Consider the following 20,945-nt stretch of genomic DNA (forward strand, 5'->3'; position numbering starts at 1 on the left):
GATCGGTATAGGACATTCCTATAAAACACTATCATTTAAATTCATTAGGGATGTTAAGATTCATTTTAGAAACGATTCATATCATAATTTGTGGTAGCCGATCTGATTCATAGTCGATATTTATTCATTTTTAATGAACCGATTTCATCCGATTCACTGACCAAAAATGGATCCAGGACATCTTTAGTCAAAACTTCAACCAGTGTAACAGAGATAAATACCTGGTACTGAACAGTGCAGGTGAAGTTTTCCACATTCCTTGTATTTCTTGCAAGATAATCAAGTGTAAATTAAATATGTGTACAAACAAGCAAGTAAACTAGAATGAATGTCAAATCCATTCACATTTTAGTTTCCTAAAGTTCAGACCGCTGTTGTTTCTCCACATCCAAATAATCCAAAGGGAACATTATTAGAACATTCTAGCACACTGTATGGTCACATGACTTTGCTAAATTCAAAATGTTTCCACACATTGGAGTGGATTGATGGACTGACCAGGTTTTGCTGTCATCATGTGTGTTTTTCTGCTGTGATGCACTATGTTATCGCAGAATAAACCTACCATGCCTTAATTCACGTATTTTTTAATATTGATATAATCGATTTATAGCATTTTGAAACTATTTTAAAATGGTTTAAGTCAATTTGATTAACAGTTAGCCTCAGAAAGATCAATCTGGTTGGATTGTAGGAATGTTAATCGATTCATCCATTAAGTCTATTAATTGTTAAATGGCTAAAATTCATAAATAAATCTTTTTGTGTCTTTTTAACTACAAACACCATCTAAACAGTAGACACAAAAGTTCTAAGTCAAGATTGCATGCTTATATGAGGGGGGAAAAAAAAGTCAATGCTAAGAAACCAATTTTTGCTCCTTTGAGTAGAAACATCCAACCTCCACAGGACCAACCTAAACGGCGCATAACTACATGCCTTCAATGATAACTTAAAGGAACTAAAACAAAAAGAAAGCCTTTCATAGACCTCAGAGGTTTACATATATAAGTTTTGACACCTAGACACAAAGTTTGTGTCATTCAAGGAACATGATGTGCATTACTTCAGCCCTGATGACCGCTTTATTTCACATATAACAGCACAAAAATGCAGATGTAAGCACTTTACTGTTTAAGTGATCAAAGTGCAACTTGTGTCAAAAATATAGAAAATGTGTAACTAAGTCTTACAGTTTTCAAAACTTTATGATTTCTTTTGTGACTTTTATTAAGATGCTTTTTATTGAAAAATCGAATGTGTTTTTATCTTATAGACAAAAAATCCATAAAATGTGTAAAACAAACCTTAATATTTCATGTTATATATTTTCAGCAAATGTTTTGTTGTGGTTTCCTCACATGAAAGAGAAAGAACACCGTTTTAATTTCTCCAGCTAAACGTCATCATAGAAAGAAAAAGCTCAACAATTGTTCCCTGTAGGCGGTGTTGGTTTGCTTTTGGTTTTTGTATGTGTAAACTAATTGTTACAAAGTGGTATGAAGGAAAAACTAAGGCTAAAAAATCGACTTTTGTCACAGCAAAGTCATTTCATCTAAGGGTTTTCGCTAAAGCGCTCGTGTTACTATAGTATGACTTCAAAATGTGTTCGTATGTTAAATGCAACTTCATTTTTTTGACAATTATATTGTTGACAAAGGGCAGCAGGTTTTATATTGCTTGTAACTTGCTCAGATATGTAGAAAAACGGCCCGTTTTGTCGCCTTTTTCAGGCGCTGCTGTGTTAACTCTAACTTTTAACTGTTGAATGCTAACTTAGCCGCTAAACCTACCGCCCCTGTACAAAACAACAACAAACACACCTCAATCATGGACGCATTTACCCGAAGAGGTTTAGCCGAATACCGGCAGCCCCTACGAACAGTCAGCGGTAAGAAAGAGAACGATTTAATAATTTAAAAGTGTCAGGACAACTATTTCCTTAGGTCCAGCCAACTGAACGCAGAAGTAACGAACAAACGCAGTCCTTTCTGCCGCGGCAAACTCTTGGACACAACGAAGATGTAAAGGTAAATTCGGATAACTGCAAGCTAAAACTTTTAAAAATGGTTAAGGTGTTTGTTTCTCACCTTTCAGCGGTGCGGTATTTGGAGCCATTTTTCCTGCAGCTGCATTTTCCGTCCAATTGCACAGAGGAGACGTCAGTTCCTGTTGGGCTGATTGTCGGAGTTTTGGTTGGACCCGGTTGATGGGAACGTTTCTGCCGGACGACCTTTGGCTCACACAGAAACGCAGCGCCACCGTGTGGACGAAGTTAGGCATCGTCGACAAACCCATGCTTTGAATTTTTGAATTTTTTTTTTAACAATTATGGTTACTTTTGGATGATACCAGAAATAGAGAATATTTTATGTCCCAACTATCATATTTCAAATAATCCATGAACAATATACTAAAAAAATGACTAAATTTACTTGTCTTGACAGCAAAACTACAAAAACGAATGCTTGAAAATGTAAAAACCAAATAAGTCTGGAGGACCCCCTAAAATGCCCTTTTAATGTCCAAATTTAAAACATTTAAAATTACATTAAAATGTATTGTTTATCTCTTTCATGACTGTCTCTTGCAACTATGGGTTTTTTATAAACAAAATATTTTTAATCATACTTATTACCAATGGGACATGTGAACCACTACACACTGTCGGACCCGTTACCATAACCTATGTTGGAAAGTTAAAGGAGGAATTTAGCAGAGAAAAACAAGATTTGCTGGACTTGACCTCATCAAACAGCTTTCCAAAAGATTGGGTAGAGCAAATGTATCTACTCTATACTATTTGTAATATTTTTGCAACATAGTTTGTGTAAATTGATTTATGATTTATTTATATTACGTATTTACATTTTTGTTTGGTCGTCAGTAACAGTAAGTTAAACAGTTAGCTTCATTCCCTGAGAAAAAGATAATAAGTAATACTTGTATCGATTTTCAACCCTGTGGCCTGCAGAAATTGGTAAGGTGCAACCAAACCTATCTTTTCAAACGCAAAAAAGTGAATGTTATGCTAAATTAAATCTTTGTACAAATTCTTCTAAAAAATATGAATATTATTAATGTGCTGAATTTATCCAGGCCAGCTTTCATTGTCAATGTGCTGTAAAATGTAAGCACGTCGTGTTTAACGAGTTGTAATCTAATCTTCAGGGATGTGTATTCCTCACGTCAACCCTGAGTCCGCTTTTTCCGGGGGTTATCCAAACGCCACGTACAGTTTGGGTCAAAGCACCTTAGAGCTCGTCTTAAAGTTTGATACCGTTTGAATGACAGGCGGAGCATCCAATCAGCTCCCAACGCGACTGTTTTAGGCTGCGAGCACACTCCCCATTGTCCAATACGATGGATCGGGGGCGGGGCGTTGCCATGGTGAACACGATCTTTTTTTTTTCCTTCTCCTTCGGTAGGCTGTGGCTACCTGGAGCTTGTATTGGTGCTTGATAGATGACAGCTGTAAACGGGCTCAGTCGCTTCGAAGGCGCACTTAACGGCGAAAGCTCGGCGGGGGATTAACGTAACTCACCGTTTTTACAGTAAGTCTTAAACGCTTTTGGCTATTCTAATAGATTTGTTTTGTTTTGTTTTTTGTCAACTCTGCAGTGAATTAGCTAACACCATCATTTTTGAAACGACCTGTTTATAGCATTTGTGTCTGTCATCGATTATAATGATGAACCACTTCAAACCTGCTATTTTTTCCAACCAGTTTAATTTAATCTGCCTGTGTTTTGGGCTCTTTCATGTAAATGAGTCTAGCTCTGACTTGTATAAACTTGATCTCATTTCGTTAAATGTAGAGTTGTAGCTTTGACCTGGACAAACTACTGTAAGGGCCCCTCTTGTCTCCATTCACTGCAATTCAGTTATGGATTTACCATCTTAATAAAAAATGAAATTGTAGAGACGAACCCTCCACCCATTGAATCTTATGTTCCTGTTTTTCAGATGGTGATGGGTAAGGGCTTGGCCTCAGGTGGGTTGGTTCTGTTGGGTTTGTGGTTGTGTGTCCATTCGGTGCCCATCAGTGTGGAAAAGACCACAGGAAAGCCTGAGGTGGAAGAGCTGGAGCCACCCAGAAGCACTGTGAGTCACAGGGATTTGGGGAAATGCAGGGATCTAATATTTAAACACGGGCTTTGCTGACATGGTTGCCAAAGAGCGACAGGTATGTGGCAGATGCTGAAGGAAAGTTCATCTGCTTTTTGTGCAAGAGCCTAATGGAAAGACAAACAAAAGCAGCTTTAGTTAAAGTGCTCATTAATTGTGAGTGTTGGTGTCCGGGGACTGACTGGCGTGTTCTTGTTCCTTAGGACACGGGGCTGCACTATGACCGCTATCTCAGGGAAGTCATCGAGTACCTCGAAAAAGATCCCCATTTCAGAGAGAAGCTGAAGAACGCCGACATGGATGACATCAAGGTGCTGTCTCGCCAAAATCCCACTATTTTGAAAACTGTTTATTGACTTTTGCTGAACTGTGCCATGTTGACTCCCGTTTTGCAGCAAGGCAAACTTTCCAAAGAGCTGAACTTTGTCCAGCACAATTTTCGGTCTAAGCTGGACGAGCTGAAGAGGGAAGAAATAAACCGGTTGCGAATGCTCATCAAAGCCAAACATGACACTGAGGAGCACAACGGTAAGTCTATGATGTGTTCAAGGACCTGATGGGTCACTGACAGACTTGAGTTGTCCTTGAGGTTGTAATCAAGTGTAAGAGATTGCTCTAGAAATGACGAACGGAAGACATGTTATTAGGATTCTCTGTCTGGGAGCTGATTAAAAAGTGATATAAAAGACCCATTTGGATGGAAATTGTTTTTGTTGTTTTTAACTTGTTGTTGTGGCATTTTTCTGAAGGTGGAGGACATATATAAAGAAAATGAAGTTTTAAATGGCATTTCTGAATATTTCTTTATTCAAATCATTGTAAATCAGGAGTAGATGAAAAAATGCCACTGGAAAAAGTATGTAGTTGTGACGTAGGTGCTACAATCAGCAGGCATCAAGCTCCCTGATCCGCTCCATTGTCAGACATATAGATAGATCTAAGTCCTTATAGGACCTTTAGGTCCTTGTTTTCCTCGTCTGAGCTGGAATTTGGATCAGAACTTTACGACTGGAATGCTATAATATTCCTCGAAGCTTTTGTTGCACCAGTAATATTAGCCAAATAATTAAAAGACCACTGGGAACACTTTGAAACTAGATCGAAAGATGATCAGAGAGGGTCTTTAAAAAGAATTAAAATGTAAGTGCAGAGTGAAATTTACCTTCTCCCCAATGTAAATGTACTTGAATGTTGAACTTTTAAACCATGCCATTGCCATTGCAATTGTGACCCCCCCCCCCACACACACACACAAAATAAATATAAAATAAAAATCTGAAGTGTCCATGAAACTCCAAGGAAGGCATGTCAAGGTCATTTTCTCATCCAGGAAGGAGGAGCCGTTGCACGGGTTTCCTGATTAGCACAGTCAGTCTGTCATTGAATGCCATCTGAAAGGTCCTGCCTTACTATAAAACTACTACAATGGGAAAGAAAATCCACATGTTTGTATCTGTGCAGGCCAAGCCATGGACCACCAGACTCTGCTGAAACAGTTTGAACACCTCAATCATATGAACCCACACACGTTTGAGGTGGACGACCTGGATCGTCTCATCCAGTCGGTACGTTTGAGCGTCGCAGCAACACATTAAAAAGCTGAGATGGATAACATTTAGTCCCTCTGATAACGGTAAGCATATGTCATTGTTAGCATGATATGCTTACAGTTTGGGGAAGCAGGCCTGCTATGGATAAAGTTATTGATTTTAGAGCAGAGTTTGTTTCCTGTGATGCCTCACTAGGGTTGTTTGTCTTTACCTTTACTAGAAAATACATGTGTGCTTTTGCTTTATTAGTTTTCAGCTTACTCCCATCGTACATTTTTACTATTAGTTTGTTTTCTTAAAAAGCAAAACTGGTCCTTTATAATCTTTACTTGTAAGACCTGTTATGGATTCGATATTATTTCTGTTGACACGTTTAAACATTTCTCAGCAGGTAGATGCCTGCAGGGCTGTAGAGTAAGAAACTGCTTAAAACGTTCCGTTGTTACTTCATGAGTTGCTTATACTTTTAGTTTCTAATCAGAGGTTTTGACAGAACTTTTAGATGATAGTTCTAAGTTCGTATAAATACAATAGTGGTTTCATCCCTCATTGTAACGCCTAACCAGTTTGACTCTTTAAGGACCCACTCTGGTGAAAATTGTGTTTTTGGTTGTGTGTAACATGATCTTGTTGTATTTTTCTGATGATGGAGGACATATATGAAGAAAATTAAGCTCGAAATTGTATTTATGAATGTTTCTTCATTCAAATTGCTGTCAATCCGGAGCTGATAGAAAAAAAATGGCGCTTGAAAAAGATTGTATTTGTGACGTTTGGCGGGCCTCAGGCTCCCTGCTCTGAGCCCCCATCAACAGGGAGGGGAAGTGGGGGTAGTTTCTCATGAACTCCTGCTGTTCTGCAGCATAAAGAAAAGACTAGCGGGAACACTTTTAAAATAACTCAAAAGATGGTCAAGAAGGTTAAGATTCCATATTAGCACTCTGGTGTTTTGTAAGTTGATAATGTAATGGTGTCTTAAACAAATACATGTGGGACTAACAGTTTGTTGACTAAATGTGTGGCTGTTTCCTCCTCAAGATGAACATTTAATGAAATTCAGATGGAATATGTCTTCACATTTAAAGGCAACCAAAGATTTGGAGAACTTTGACAAAGAACGCCATGACGAGTTCAAAAAGTACGAGTTGTTGAAGGAGCATGAAAGGAGGGAGCGTCTGAAGGGCATGAGCGAGGAAGACCGCAAGAAAGCTGAGCAACACTATGAAGAGATGAAGAAGAAGCACGCTAATCATCCGAAAGTCAACCACCCGGTAAGTTATTTATTCTTGATGTCAACAAATGTCTCACGATCTTCCAGCGATCCGTTGCCTTTTTGTGTTTTTGTGCACAGGGCAGTGAAGACCAGCTGAAAGAGGTGTGGCAGGAAACCGATGGTTTGGACCCCCAAGACTTTGATCCCAAAACCTTTTTCAAAATGCATGGTAACCAAAATCAACAGCTTAATTAAATTCTATTTTATGTTCTACTTACTGCTGACAGGTATTGCGATATTGAGATTTCCACGCTTTATTGTGTATTCCAGACAGCAATGGAGATGGCTTCTTTGATGAAAGTGAGCTTGAAGCTCTCTTCACTAAGGAGGTCAGTATTCATTTAATGTACAGCTCTGATTTTTAACAACTTTCGAATGATGAGATGGTTTAAAAGAAAAAAAAAAGATTTTGTTATTTCTTAAAGCTAGAGAAAGTGTACAACCCTGACAACGAAGAGGACGATATGGTTGAGATGGAGGAAGAGAGACTGAGAATGAAGGAGCATGTTATGAATGAGGTGAGCCACTGCAAAAAGAAAAACGCCACACTGTCAAATTCTATCTTTTTTGTGCTTTGAGTACCTCTTTTGTAAACTCTCTAGAGTCTAGTGAAAGATTTAGTCTCTTACTCTTTTCACGTCGTTCGCAACACGAGTAGTGATGTTTTTAATGGCCCCTCTGGGTCTTAAAGTGATCTATGGTACATCGACCATAAGCAGATGCAGATTAACAGCATTATAAGCAGTGATACATGAGCAGAACAGAAGTTTTTGTTGGTTATTAGTGGTGATACGCTCAGTTATTATTTATTTTAGAATCTTTTGGAAAACTTTGCCAGTGATTGAAACAAATGAGAACTAAACCTGCTTCTTGTGCTTCAGGTGGACACCAACAAAGACAGGCTTGTGTCCTTCAGCGAGTTCATGGCAGCCACCAAGAAAGAGGATTTCGCTGAAAAAGACGAGTGGGAGGTAAAGACGGGGAACCTTCTCTCTTGGTTAAGATGACACTCATGCAGTTATGAGTACTACATCAGCCACACCAATACCTTTTTACTTTAGAAATCTTTTCATGTTTCCTGCATTCTCTAAAACCCTTTCTTTCTGTGTCTTTGCAGACTTTGGACCAGAACCCGATATATACCGAGGAGGAGCTGAGAGACTACGAGCAGCATTTGGCCAACGAGGAAAGTGACATCAGCAAGAAGTCCGTTGAGCTGCAGAAACAAAGAGAAGAACTTGAGAGACAACAGGAAGAGCTGAATAATCAGAAGTTGGGGCTAAAGCAGGTGAAAAAATTTAAAACGTTTGAAAGTACCTGACTGAAGGTAAAAGATCCACTACGATCATCTTTTGATCTATTGTAAAAGCTTTCCCAGCGTTTTTTTAAGTATGATTACGCAGTTTTTAGGCAAAATATACTTCCTCCATCATCAGTAAAAAATCCCAGAAGAACATGTTAAAACACCCAAAATACACTCTTCCATCTCTAATGTATGTTGTTAAACTACAGTTTTTTTTAAAAAAAGATTCTAAAGACTGTAAATAAAAATGTATTTTTTTTCTGGTTAAATAATTGACCAATGATAACTTATATATGTACTCTTTAAGACTTTATTTTTCTTCTCAGGCAATGGAAGAAATGGAAAGGATTAAATCTCAAAAAGCTGAGATAAAACGTAAGTATGGCATTTAATGTAGGCATCTGTATTGATATAGGACTTCACAATAAACAGCTTAGTAAAAATTTGGATTTCTGTGGATTTGCTTATTAGTGGTTTTGGTCTTAATGAATGAATACAAATTCTAATCACATAAAATAAACACTCCCATACCATTGCTTCCTTCACTTTTTGTTTATTTTTAGATCAAAACATTTGGATTTTCATCAAATTCCAATATTTAAAAATACTTTTTTTTACAAATGAATAAGATTTGAGATTAAAAAGTATTTTTTTAAGAGACCCTGTCAAGGAACACCATAGCTATTAAGCTATAGCCCCAGATACTTGCAGTAAAAACCAATAAATTCCTACTTCTTACACAAATCTGAATATTAGAGACTGTAAAAGTGTTGCCATAGAAGCCTTATCAGAGCTGTCAGCAGTGAACCAAAACCATTTACTGCTATATATTTTTAAATTTATTAATAACCCCAAGCCCTCAAGATTTATGCAATGTAGCTCCTTCCAGGTGTAGGGAGCACAATATTTGGTTGACCTTTCCCTCTTTGCCTCTTGCTAAATTAAAAATGAGGTCTTGCGAGCACAGACAACAGCTGTTTGGAAGGATGGGAGAAAACCCATATAGAACAGCTGAGTAAATAAGGGTATATAAGGGCTTTGTTTTACAGGAACGTAACAGGCTCTCCAGCCCGGGGGCACACATACATAGAGAAAGAGCTTGTGAATAAAAAGCGTATTTCCATGATTTAAAAATCACACAAAAGTCAACAAAACTGTTATACTTGAGAGGAAGCGTGAATATATGAATAACAAAAAAGGTAAGGGAAACCTATTAGAGTGTTATCTTTTGCCAGTGTTTTTGGCAATTTTGAATCAATTGTTTTTATTGTGGCTAAAGAAAATATCAGAAAAAAATACATTTTGGTGGCATTATTGACTGTTGAAAGTAGAAATAAACTGCAGTTCTCCCAAAGCCAGAACAGTGATAAGTGTTGAATGTTTACATGTGAGTCATTTTGTGTAGTTATGATCCTCTCAGTCTGAAGTTCTGGATGACTCTGCTTTTTACCTGAGCTGTCTGACTTGGAACGTTTGTGTTTTCTGACATGACCTTGAATGTAATTTTCCGGCAGAGCCAGGGTCTCTAGTTACTGAAGGACAAGCCACGCTGGTCGTACCGGGAAACAGTCAACCTCTGCCCCCTGGTCACCAGCAACAAGATGTACCGATCCCAGGACATTCTTAGCAGAACTCGCTGCGCTGAGTGTTGGTGTGTTTCCATTTTCATGATCTCAGTCTTCTGTTGTTCAGGATTTTGCAACCATGTCTTGACAAAAACATTAAAAAAAAACTGCCTAATTATTTAAAGCTCAAACGTTTTGAGGTTTGGTGCCAATGATCACTTTCCCCTTCCAGGCCTAGTCAGCTGAATGAGCCAGACTTGAATGGAGGGGGGCTGCTGGAGTTTAGTGTGGACAATGGACCCTTTTGTTTTGTTTTTTTGCAGTTTTGACCTCTTATCACAACAAAAACTCTGTTCTGGTCTGCAGTGGTCTGATCATTAAGATTTCTGGTGCAAACTGTACTTTGCTGTGGCTTACGCCAATCCTCACAAAAAATACTTTAAAAAAAAGTATATTTTTCCAGAAAGCATTTGTTTTAGAAAATTTTACTTCTGCAAATCTGAGGTAGAATAGAGATGAAACTACTATGTGTCCTTAGAACCAGATGGAGTTAAACACTGTATAAATTATTTAAATCTTTTCTTTTATTACATTTTTGCTGTTATGGACCATTGACTCAAGTGCTTGTTTTGATTGTATGTTTTAGTGTTTAAACTCCTTCGTATAAGTGTCATTTTTTCTGATAAAGCAATGTTTATTTTCTAAAACCACTTACGATCCTTCAGTAATGGTATAATTCAAAAGACAAAAACACTTGTATTTTTTTTAATTAAATTTTTATTTTTATGCAGAATTATTACCGATAAGAAAATTTCACTTTTTTTTTCATGTTGATGTCTGCTATATTTTTGTTTCTATTCTAAACACCTGTTTACCCCTTCAAAAAACTAAGATCATCCAACATCCTGTGAATTGAAATCACTACAATACTGTAGGTGAATGTTAACAATAAAGCAAATGTAACTTTATACACTCCGGTTAAACTTCTTTCACATTTCCATTGTTCTTTAAAGTATTGTTTTGGGATCACCATTACATTTCAAGACACACTTTCTTAATTGGCACATCAGACTTGTAACAGAAGTAACTCTTAAGTAGGATGACCATCGCAGAGTTTGTAAAATTCTACCTGAAGGTAGCATTCCAACATAACAGCATGCGTGACTTTAACTTTTTCCATACGAGTCTCTGAGTTTTTTGAGAGCATGGGCTTCTGCGGTGATTGGAGGGTATTTGTTTGAGCCATCCAGGCAGGTGATCACGGCCTCGTCATCTGGATGAAGAAAGAAGGCCAGAGACTGACGTGTGCAGGAGTCTCCAACAGGGGGAAGCAAAACCCTGTGACACTGCAAAACAGTGACCAAAAAGCACAATGACTACTGTCTCAGGTATACTATGTTAACTAACACACATTCTGCATCATTTATGGGTTAGGACAATGCAGTTTTCTGAAAGTTAATCTCCAAATGTAATTCATTACAGAAACAATTTTACAATATTGGAATGTGTCACATGATTCCTGCATTACATTAAAGCTGTTTTTTTGTAAAGCCTGCAGAAGTACTACATACAATTTGAAGTGATAAATGTATCACAAAGTATGTGAGGAGCAATATGGTTTCATATTAACAAATTATATTGTTTCAATTGGAGGCACAAAAAGAACAATTGGTGGAGCAACCTTAAAATGCTAACAGTTTATTCCCTAAAAAGATTCAATCATTGCTTATGTTTTAAAAACAAAACAAAGGAGAACAAACTAAAAACCTGAGGTCTGTTTGCCTCTTAAAGACTGAAGGGATAAAAATGCAACCAAATAAAAGCAAGTAAAAATGACTGCACCCAGCTCACAACAAAACGGATATTTCTGTGAAAAACAGGACTAAACCCATTTAAACACCAACATTTAATTAAAACGTTTGAGTCTATGAAGGCTAACAGGACATTCATTCATCCTCCTAACCCGTTTTGTCCCATGCCATGGGGTCACCAGTATCTATCCCGGCCACTTGTGAGTGAAGGCAGGGGACATCCTAGAAGGGTGGCCAGTCTGTCACAGGGCCAGAATCACACCCATGCACTCTCACATTCACACCTAGGGACAATTTAGAGAAACCCATTGACCTATGAAGCATGTTTTTAGACGGTGGGAGGAAGCCGGAAAAACCCACGCATGCATGGGGAGAACATGCAAACTCCACACAGAAAGGTCCCCCCCATTGGTGTCCTGCTTCAGGTCTCCCAGCCGGGAGTTGAACCAGGGGGCCTTCTTGCCTCTTAAAGACAAAAGTTAATTTCTTGCTGTGATGCAAGACTGCTAACCACTGCGCCACTGTGCAGCCCAACAGGAAATTTAGCTCAGTAGTTTCAATTTACATAAATAAAAAAAATCAAGCAGAAAACAAGAATTTGTTGGTGGGATTTTTTTCTTTTCGTCCTTAAATGCCTCATATTCTTGTGTCTTAACAACTGCATTTTGGGTGGGGAGTCTGATGTAATACAAAAGTTACTGGATATGTAAATGAGCAGAATATTTTAAAATTCACAAGTAATGCCTTAGCGAAAGGTTTTATGTTATGGTTCTGCATTTTTTTGTAACAAGTTAATCCCAACACTTCTGCCACGTATTTTTAAACACTCCTCTGATTTTCAAAAACTTTAAATCTCAAATACTTCTGACAGTTTGCTAGCAGGTAAAACACGTCCTTTTTTAAAAAGGTCAAACAAGAGTTTACGAAACATTTTTGTAAATATCCAAGAAAAACCCATTTGCTGTTTCCTTCATAAAACAACTGCTCTGATGTCACGCATCATTCAGAAGAATCAGTCTATAAATTGACCAAAGAGGAAGCCACGTACTGATGGAAGAGCTCACTAGTTCATTTTAATGTCAACAGTTGATTTAACTAGCTGACAAGTTCCCTAAAGGATCTGTAAGTGTTTTTATATCTGAAAGTAAAAGAAAATTACCACAGAGATATACTGGTCACTGGTCCAGTGCTGCAGCAAGTCAGCGATATTGAGGAGGATAGCTCCAGGTATGTTAGGAGCAGGGAAGAACTCACCTGAGCGTCCACACACCTGAGGAGGCACATTTTACAGAAGAAAGGGATTAAAAAAAAAAGTATCAGCGAAGAAGAAGTGTTCTATGAGATTTACCTGGAGACCCTCTGAACCCTGGAATAGCAGAGTGAAAGTGCCATAATCTGTATGCTCTCCACACCGTATCTGACCTTCTTTTGGATTCTCGCTGTTCAGTGGCGGGTAGTAGAGAGCCCGAAGAGTTGTTCCGTTCTTATTGGACGCTGGAGAGGAGGGACAGGAATATTGCTCTGATTTACTGTTTTTGCTTCGTTTTTTTTAAGCATCCTCACTCTTCTATAACTTTAGGGGTCAACACAAGAAAGTTTGTGACTGGTTTGGTTCACCCGGTAACCACCTGGTGGCTTGTTAGGCAACCAATCAGTCCCGAAAAATGAAAAGTAGAACCTTGCTACAGAAATAAATATGCTTTTTCCCTCTGCTCCTGTGGTTAAAATAATAAGCATTACTTTTGTACTGGTGGGGAGCTTTTATGAACCTCATCAATTTAGCATTTAACATCCACATTGCACCCTAAGAAAGCTTAGCCTTTGAACTTATGGGGGACCCTTGATGCCACAGCAGGGAGCAACCATTTGGACACCTCCTCCAAATAATCCACAGGCTTGTTTGCCCTTTTGAAAACGTTTTTTGACGCTAAATCAAGCTAAGATGATGAAAAAGCTTCAAATCTAACACAAACTTCACACACCCGCCGCCTGAACAATATTTAGTAACCAGGTCATTTATAGTTTTAAAAAACAACTGGCGTCTGAAATTTTATGCAAACTGGTTACTTAAATAGTTAAAGGGGCTAAGAAAACCTAGTTTCTGTAAAAAAATGTCCGCCCATATAACTTGGTTACTCTGCCATGGGAAGACCATATGTGGGTTCTCATTCATTTTATCCCCAACGTGCGTTCTCACGATAAAAGCACTCAGCCCTCTCTACGCCGTGATTATTGATGCAAATACGCATCAAACCACTTCTGCTCCAAATTTACTTTGATTCAGCATCTACTTCAAAGCATAAACTATGATTTTGTTTTCATACCTGGAAATAAATTCAGGTGTCAAGAAGTTAACTTTTTAATCAAAAAGAAGCCAAATAAAAGAGGAAAAGATTTCTCTGTGAGATGAAAAGCTATTGTGCATGTCAATTCATAAAAGTATATAATTTGAAACCAGGTTTCAGCAACTAGGGTGCTCAAGCTTGTCTATGCACAAGTTGCTTCTATAGAAATGGGTACATCTGTAATCATACTTCCGATAAATTTGTGTGCACTCAGGATCACGTCCGGCTGTAGATTCAGACTGAGAGCCACGACCTTCAGTACCCGCAGGCTCAGTTCTTTACAGAGCTGGAAAAATGACGTGTGGACTTCTTGAAAATCTTTTGATGGCCACTTCTGCAGAACACAAAAGGACAGGAACCATCAGAAGAGTGCTCTTTTTCGTTTCTGACAACAAAACATGACATTGGTTCCAAAGCGACAAATAACAGAAATAGAAATACACAACGTGGTGACAAGAGGACATGTCACGTGACACATCAATAAAGCTTTCAAAGACTTGCACTTTAGCCTAAAACAGATAACTAGGATGAGATTAGTCTGGACTTTGTCTTTTGGCATGCAGATGATCACAATGTCTAAATCAAAGTGTGAACGTCTCAAATGAGTCATTACTATTTCTGGGTCAAGTGAAGAAATGTTGAAAGCCTCCTTTAGGTCTCCAGGTCTGCTTGGATTCAGACTGTAAAAATAAAGATGACAAATTTAAAACGTTAAGAAACAGTATGAAATGTTAATTAATTAGGTCACACCTCTCCGTCTCCATAGAAACCCAGCCATGATTGAAGCAGTTTTCGAAGTTTCCTCTGCTGAAAGGCTGTTTCTCTTCATCAGGCTGCAAAAAGAACTGCTTTGACGTTTCCATGGCACGATCCACCTAAACCCAAACACACACATTAAAGCACTGACACCAGTTTGACTAGAGCTGTGTCAGATTCGACTCACCAGCTCCTGCTCAATTCCATAGTTCTGCAGAAAAACAAAGCCAACCTCAGTAAAGGCTGCTCTTAACTCTGTCACTAGTGCATGCAGCTGCTCGTCTGGAACATTTTCCTTCTCCAAGCTGTAGGAGCTGAAGTCCACCACGGGGATGTTCATTTTTGACAAAAACAAGGCAAATGGAGCAAAAGTTTGACGGAATAAGACCTGGGAAGAAAGTTGACTGTCGCGACCCTCCTGGTCATGTGACCTTTGCTCAGCCAATGAGAGAAGAGCTCATCAGAAGACGCACGAGTTGGCCAACATTGATCCGACTTTTCACCTTTGGATGATAATTGAAGGTGTGGTGCAAAAGTGACAGCATTTGAACATAATCTTTTCCGCAGGTTAAATTCTGCGATTGACTAAAAAAAATGTTGGATTTGGAAAAAGAATGGAGCATCTCTTTCGCAGGATGCGGTTTCATGGGAATTTATTATGTTGGAGTCAGCAGTTGCATCCTTGAGCGTTTCCCTCGCTTCATACAGAACGCAAGAAGAATCTATGGAGCTTCAGCAGGTTCTCTGATGGCTGCTATTCTGACTCTAGGAGTTCCCCTTGGTGAGTGTTTGGTCTACTTTTGACAGACTGAACATACTTAGAAATAAAATATTATCTCTAAAGAGTCCACCTTCCTGTAACTAATTAAAGTAATACTCAACATGTAATCTAAACCTATTTAATTGTTAAAAGAATTTAATGAAATGAACCGAATTGCAGCTATAACATGTGATAAACTTATGATAAAGCAAATGCACATTTTAACGGAGGGCCAATATGATTTTTAACTAAAGAAATCTGTGCTGTGTGTATATATATATATATACATATATATATTTTTTCTTTGACTTTGTAACAGATGGTGTTCACCTTTTTTGTTGTTGTCAATGTTTCTTTGACAAAACCTATTGTAAGGCTTAATTATATATCCCTATTATATTATTTAAAAAAAAAATTTGAATGAAGTTTGCTTAAGTTTCCTTTTGCATCTTCTTGGCTTCTTGGCATGTCGCAATAGCAAATTAACAAATGTATAGTTTAAAGATTTATCTATTTTTGATGTAACGGTTTGATTGGTCCCTCAATATGCATCCATGCATAACTTTCCTGACTTTACTTGTGTTTAGATAAATGCTGTGCAGATTTAATGCACATGGCCAAGGAAGCCAAGAAGCACAAACTGGGGCCTCTGCATCCAGCTTACAACCTGCTCCAGTTAGTTCAGGACTGTTTGCTGGGCAGCCTTCCAGAGGACGCCCACATTCGAGCCTCCGGGAAGCTCTGTGTGTCTCTGACCAGAGTGTCTGATGGGAGGAACTTGCTTGTCTCACAGTTTAGCAGCAGAGATGATCTTATTCAGGCATGCAACTTGTTTTTGTTTGGTTTTTATTGATGCCATATAGTGGTTTTCCTACATTGTCTAATGTTTTTACTGAAAAACTTAATTTTTTTCAGGCACTTATATGCAGCTGCTTTGTTCCTCTCTACTGTGGTGTTATTCCACCTACATACCAGGGAGTTGTGAGTCAACCAGCAACACTGAATTTATTCCATTTCTAATGCACTCTATCATCACACCTTCTATTACATCTTTATATCATGTTTGATTTTAGAAGGGGGGTTTATTTCCTTTTGATGAAATGATCTTCTAACAAAAAAAAAACCCTCTTAGAAAGAAGTGGTTTAATTCATTTGAACAGTTTACACAAAATATTGTTTTATTGCGATGAATTAGTTTTTTTCCTTTATGCTACCTTTGAGTTTAAGCCTCAGGCACTAACTAACCTTGAACGCGTTTTCTTGTCTATCCAGCATTATGTGGATGGTGCTGTCAGTGACAACCTGCCTCGCTGTGACCAAGGAAACACCATCACTATCTCTCCATATGCTGGTGAGAGCGACCTCTGCCCCCGAGCAACCACGCTGACCTTTCATGAAGTGCGTTTCAATAATGTCAGCATCCAAGTCAACTCAGAAAACTTGTATCGAGTGACCAGCACATTCTTCCCCCCAGACCCTGAGGTAGGAGACAGATGGATCATGTTTGTCTTGCAGGACACAGCACAAACACGTTGGCCATATTCAGAAACCTATGGTAGTAACAAGAAAGTATATTAAGAAAATAAATAAATTAAAACCATCAAAACCTTTTTTTTTTTTTTCATTTGTTTCTGATAATGCTGCTAAGGGTTCATGCACTGCACTCCAAAAATGCAGTGCATATTTCCATTTCCATTACAAGTCAGTTTGTTTATTTAGCCAGAGCAATGACTATCTGTCTGGTTGTGGTTATCACATGAACCCTAAATATTAAAGATAGGTCATAGGTTTGCAGGTTTTAGAGTCCATCAAACTCTCTATTATTTTTCAAATAGAAGTTCAGTCTATGTTAAATTTTGATTGATCAATTCCACAAACAGGTCATATGCTGAAAAAGCAAGCAAAAAACATAACACAAGATGTTAATAATTTACAATTGTTAAATTGTCTTTTGCCGGATTTGGTCCAGTTTAGGGAACACTGCGTTATTTTAAAAAAAGTAATTTTAGACCTTTCACTGTCAACTGAGACTCTGATAGCACTCAATATAATACATATAAAAAAATCATCAGAACTTTTAGTGGAGTTGATCCTAAAGCCCATTGGAACGACTGTTGTTGTGATTTTGGGCTATGTAAATAAAATTGAATTGAATTGAATTGAAAGCACACCCAGCAATTTAAAGCAAAGGGAAAAAACAGAAGAAGAGTATTGGTTTTCAGTAGATTTTTTGGATTTATAATGGTACATACAGGTAAACTGCTTTTTACGGTTCATAGATACAGCAACACTGTTATTTTGGAACTTGCAGGCAATGGCGGAAATCTGCCAGAATGGCTACATGGACGCTCTTCGCTTCCTGCAAGAAAACAGTAAGAATATTTTTCTTCTGTATTTCAATAACTCAAGCTGTTAGTCAAGACTACAAGACAAGAAAACTTGACTATAACCTTTATGCAGTCAGATGTTACTCTTCCATCTGTTGTATTTTTCTTTGAATTTCCAATTTAAGATCTGATCAGCGGTGCGTCGCCCTTCAGGAGTCTGGACAATGACGAATGCAAGCATGCTTGTTGTGATCCGCTAGATACAGGAAAGTCCACTGAGAAGCAGCAAGAACCGAAGCAGCCCGACAAAGACCACTATTGGGTGGATCCAAAGACCATTATGAAACTCCCAGTTAACATACAAAAGGGTAACAGGGGTTGACCTTCAGGAAACAGTCATCCTAAGCTGATTTAGCAGATTCAGTACATTTAATGTTTTTTCCTATTTCCATGCCAGTCTTGTGTAAGGCGTGTAAAGAGACACATGCTGTTGGGGGTTTGTTCACCCAAATGACCGATTACCTGCCAAAGAAAGTGACATCCTACCTACTCTTTGAATCCCTTGCTCAGAGGTACTTCCTCACAATTTCTGTCGTGATCAGATTTACAACAAAGCTCAAAGAGTCTCAATGTATAAACATATTTTCTTCATAGCCCGAGTCATTTCTGACTGATTTGATCATTTTTCCAAGAAGGAAAAATGTGTAGAAGAAGAGACACCAGAGCACAAATTATGTAGTAACATTTATTCCATGAATATGTTTCAGACTTTAGGAAGCTTTTGTGGGTTTTGGTCTGTTTTATGTCAAAATATTTTGGAAGTTAAAAAAAAAGTTTCTAGTGTTTTTTTATTTACTTATTTTATATGTCATTACCTCAAGATGACTTTTTTTTTAACTGTCCTTTAAGGAGACTTTGCATACCTACATAGTTGTTCTACACATCTATGTCTATTTGAACCCATTGAGTTCAGGATCTATTTTTGAAGGCAATCTAGCCAAAATGTCGCAGTGTATGTCATAAAAACAAAACAGTTGGACAATAGGAGAAAGACAAGAACAAATACAATTTAAAACATTCAAATATGAGAGCAAATTAAAAAAAATGTAGATAAAACATTAATTGTAAGTGTAGAATAGGTAAGAAACAGAAGAGTAATAAAGTAGGTGCATTAGCCGTGTTTGGAAGACTTGTTACATTTAGTTTGTTGGATGTTCCAGGCAGTAGATGCAGCAATACTAAAGCTTATTGATCAACATTGGTCCTAACATGGGAAAAAAAGCAAATGATACTAAGTTCTGAAAGGTTGTAGATGTATTATAACTTCCTGATCAGTGGTTAGTTAAAGCCACCATTACAAATACTCAAGGGAACAGATAACCAGTCATTTCAACAACAGTTTTTACTATGACCCTCAAAAAGCTGAAGTAAAAAAATGACGTAACTGCAGAAAAGCCAAAGACCTTTGAGCTGATTTTCAGTAGATTACCTTGGTTTTTGCTTGGTTAGTTAAGTTAAGTTGCTCATTTTATTGAACGTTTATGCTGCTTGATGCATCCTTAAACTCAGCCAGTACATTTGTGTTTTAGTGAGCTTCCGTTTCTGATAAACTGTTTGTGCTGAACATTTAAAATAAACCAATCTACTTATTAAAATATAAGAGAAAAGGTATGGGTTTTTACTTTTTAAGAGTCTGATTTCTTCTTGCAGAGTCAAGGGTTGGATTCCAGATGTGCCGAGAGATATTAGCTGTCTCTTTGGCCCTGCTGAAGGCAAGCAAGACTTGAAAGTCAAGGCAGAAGACAGGCACAGGTGGGTTGCTGCTTGAGTTTAAGGTCAAGCATGATAAGCTATCTCCGAGTTTTGATAAAGAAGATAACTTTAGGATATATCTTCTCCTAAACTGAAACTTAAAGACTTTGGTGTGCCCGTTGAAACCCTCTGAAACATTCAGACTCCAGCGTTGGCTGCATCATGTGGAAAACGTTGCCAGAAACGTTAAAGACCCACTCTGATGAAAATGGGGTTTCTAGTGTTTTTAACATGTTCTTGTGGCATTTTTCTGAAGATTAAGGACATATGTTAAGAAGATTCAGCTTAAAATAGCATTTTTGTCCTCAAAGAATGTCCTAAAAAAAATACAGGTTTTACTTAATTTGGATAAAATTGGATAATCATGATTAAAATACCACTGGGAAAACTTTGAAAATAGATCAAAAGATGATCGGAGTGGGAGTTTAAGTAGCTATCAAATTGATTTCACTCTGAACCAAAGAATCCCAGATACTGATATCACTTAAGTATGACAAGAATACACATTTACAGTAACTGTCAAACACTGCATTTCTTTTCCAGTCAGCCACTTTTGCGCAGGTGCACAAGCCTGCCATCAGACCTGAATCTGTGGAGTCAAAGAAGTGAGGTCATCAAGGCCCTCACATTGAACGCAGGGGTCAGTTCTGGGATTGATGAAGTCACCACAAAGTCATCCTCCCCTGGTGTAGCTGGAGGCTGGGGTTTGGGCAGAGTAATGGGGTGGCTGCAAAACCTTAAACCCAACAAAACATCAGAGCTGAAGTAAAAGGTCAATTCTGCACTTTTTGTGCATTTGATTATTTCTACCCCTGTGGAAAAATAGCATTCAATAAAATGAGAATCTGTGTTTTGTTGCAATACTATCAAAAAACATGAGTAAACAAACTAGAATAACAACAGTAGACTTGCTTTTCCATCTTTTAGGTGTTTTTCATGTTTTTATTCAAATTTGAAATGTACTGATTACACAAAAACCGCCACAATTCCTCACAAACCTCTTCAACTTTTTTTATTCTAGATCCTTGTTTTTAATGTGTATCATGCCGTTTTTGTTCTCTTACCATCCTTGTCAAAAAGCTTCTATCATCCATGTCATTTTGACCAAAGGACACTAAGTATGGCAAGTGGAAGTGACCAAATACAATCACACTATGTAAAAAGATGGTACTGACAATAATCCATCATGCATTTTTATTCATTCAAAGCTTCAATAAAACAGCTTTAACAGTCAAAGAGATTCTTGCATCTTTCATTTTTTTAAACTGCAACCTATATTTATTTTTAGTCTTTAATTTGTACTTTTTTTTAATTA

The 20,945-nt window shown here is 37.8% G+C and overlaps 4 protein-coding genes across 4 annotated transcripts in view; 2 read left to right on the forward strand and 2 right to left on the reverse strand.

The window, feature by feature from the left end:
• pik3c2a (phosphatidylinositol-4-phosphate 3-kinase catalytic subunit type 2 alpha) overlaps positions 1 to 2,238 on the reverse strand; it is a 58,753-nt gene extending 56,515 nt beyond the window's left edge. Inside the window, exon 1 of the mRNA XM_011475791.3 lies at positions 2,091 to 2,238. The gene's annotated coding sequence lies outside the window, so the exon portion shown is untranslated. The remainder of the gene's footprint in view (positions 1 to 2,090) is intronic.
• A 1,190-nt stretch (positions 2,239 to 3,428) lies between these two features.
• Positions 3,429 to 10,787, forward strand: nucb2 (nucleobindin 2). Its single transcript, XM_004069396.3, has 14 exons — positions 3,429 to 3,554; positions 3,967 to 4,104; positions 4,332 to 4,439; positions 4,524 to 4,656; positions 5,590 to 5,693; positions 6,764 to 6,949; positions 7,030 to 7,120; positions 7,222 to 7,280; positions 7,377 to 7,469; positions 7,833 to 7,922; positions 8,069 to 8,239; positions 8,581 to 8,629; positions 9,769 to 9,905; positions 10,052 to 10,787. The coding sequence occupies exons 2-13, from the start codon at positions 3,967 to 3,969 to the stop codon at positions 9,879 to 9,881; spliced, it is 1,335 nt and encodes a 444-aa protein (XP_004069444.1). The 5' UTR covers positions 3,429 to 3,554; the 3' UTR covers positions 9,882 to 9,905; positions 10,052 to 10,787.
• On the reverse strand, positions 10,637 to 15,177 carry LOC101162596 (UPF0676 protein C1494.01-like). The gene is made up of 7 exons (XM_004069397.4): positions 14,919 to 15,177; positions 14,726 to 14,850; positions 14,589 to 14,655; positions 14,165 to 14,309; positions 12,979 to 13,124; positions 12,790 to 12,900; positions 10,637 to 11,165 (listed from the first exon to the last, which is right to left on the reverse strand). The coding sequence occupies exons 1-7, from the start codon at positions 15,069 to 15,071 to the stop codon at positions 10,986 to 10,988; spliced, it is 927 nt and encodes a 308-aa protein (XP_004069445.1). The 5' UTR covers positions 15,072 to 15,177; the 3' UTR covers positions 10,637 to 10,985.
• A 40-nt stretch (positions 15,178 to 15,217) lies between these two features.
• LOC101155345 (patatin-like phospholipase domain-containing protein 2) lies at positions 15,218 to 20,868 on the forward strand. The gene is made up of 9 exons (XM_004069450.3): positions 15,218 to 15,512; positions 16,079 to 16,311; positions 16,407 to 16,472; positions 16,764 to 16,973; positions 17,803 to 17,863; positions 18,004 to 18,186; positions 18,276 to 18,390; positions 19,529 to 19,630; positions 20,174 to 20,868. Exons 1-9 carry the CDS (start codon positions 15,326 to 15,328, stop codon positions 20,397 to 20,399), a joined length of 1,383 nt encoding a protein of 460 aa, XP_004069498.1. The 5' UTR covers positions 15,218 to 15,325; the 3' UTR covers positions 20,400 to 20,868.
• The last annotated feature ends 77 nt before the right edge of the window (positions 20,869 to 20,945 follow it).

Source organism: Oryzias latipes, chromosome 6, assembly GCF_002234675.1.
Source record: "Oryzias latipes chromosome 6, ASM223467v1".
Taxonomy (NCBI): Eukaryota; Metazoa; Chordata; class Actinopteri; order Beloniformes; family Adrianichthyidae; genus Oryzias; species Oryzias latipes.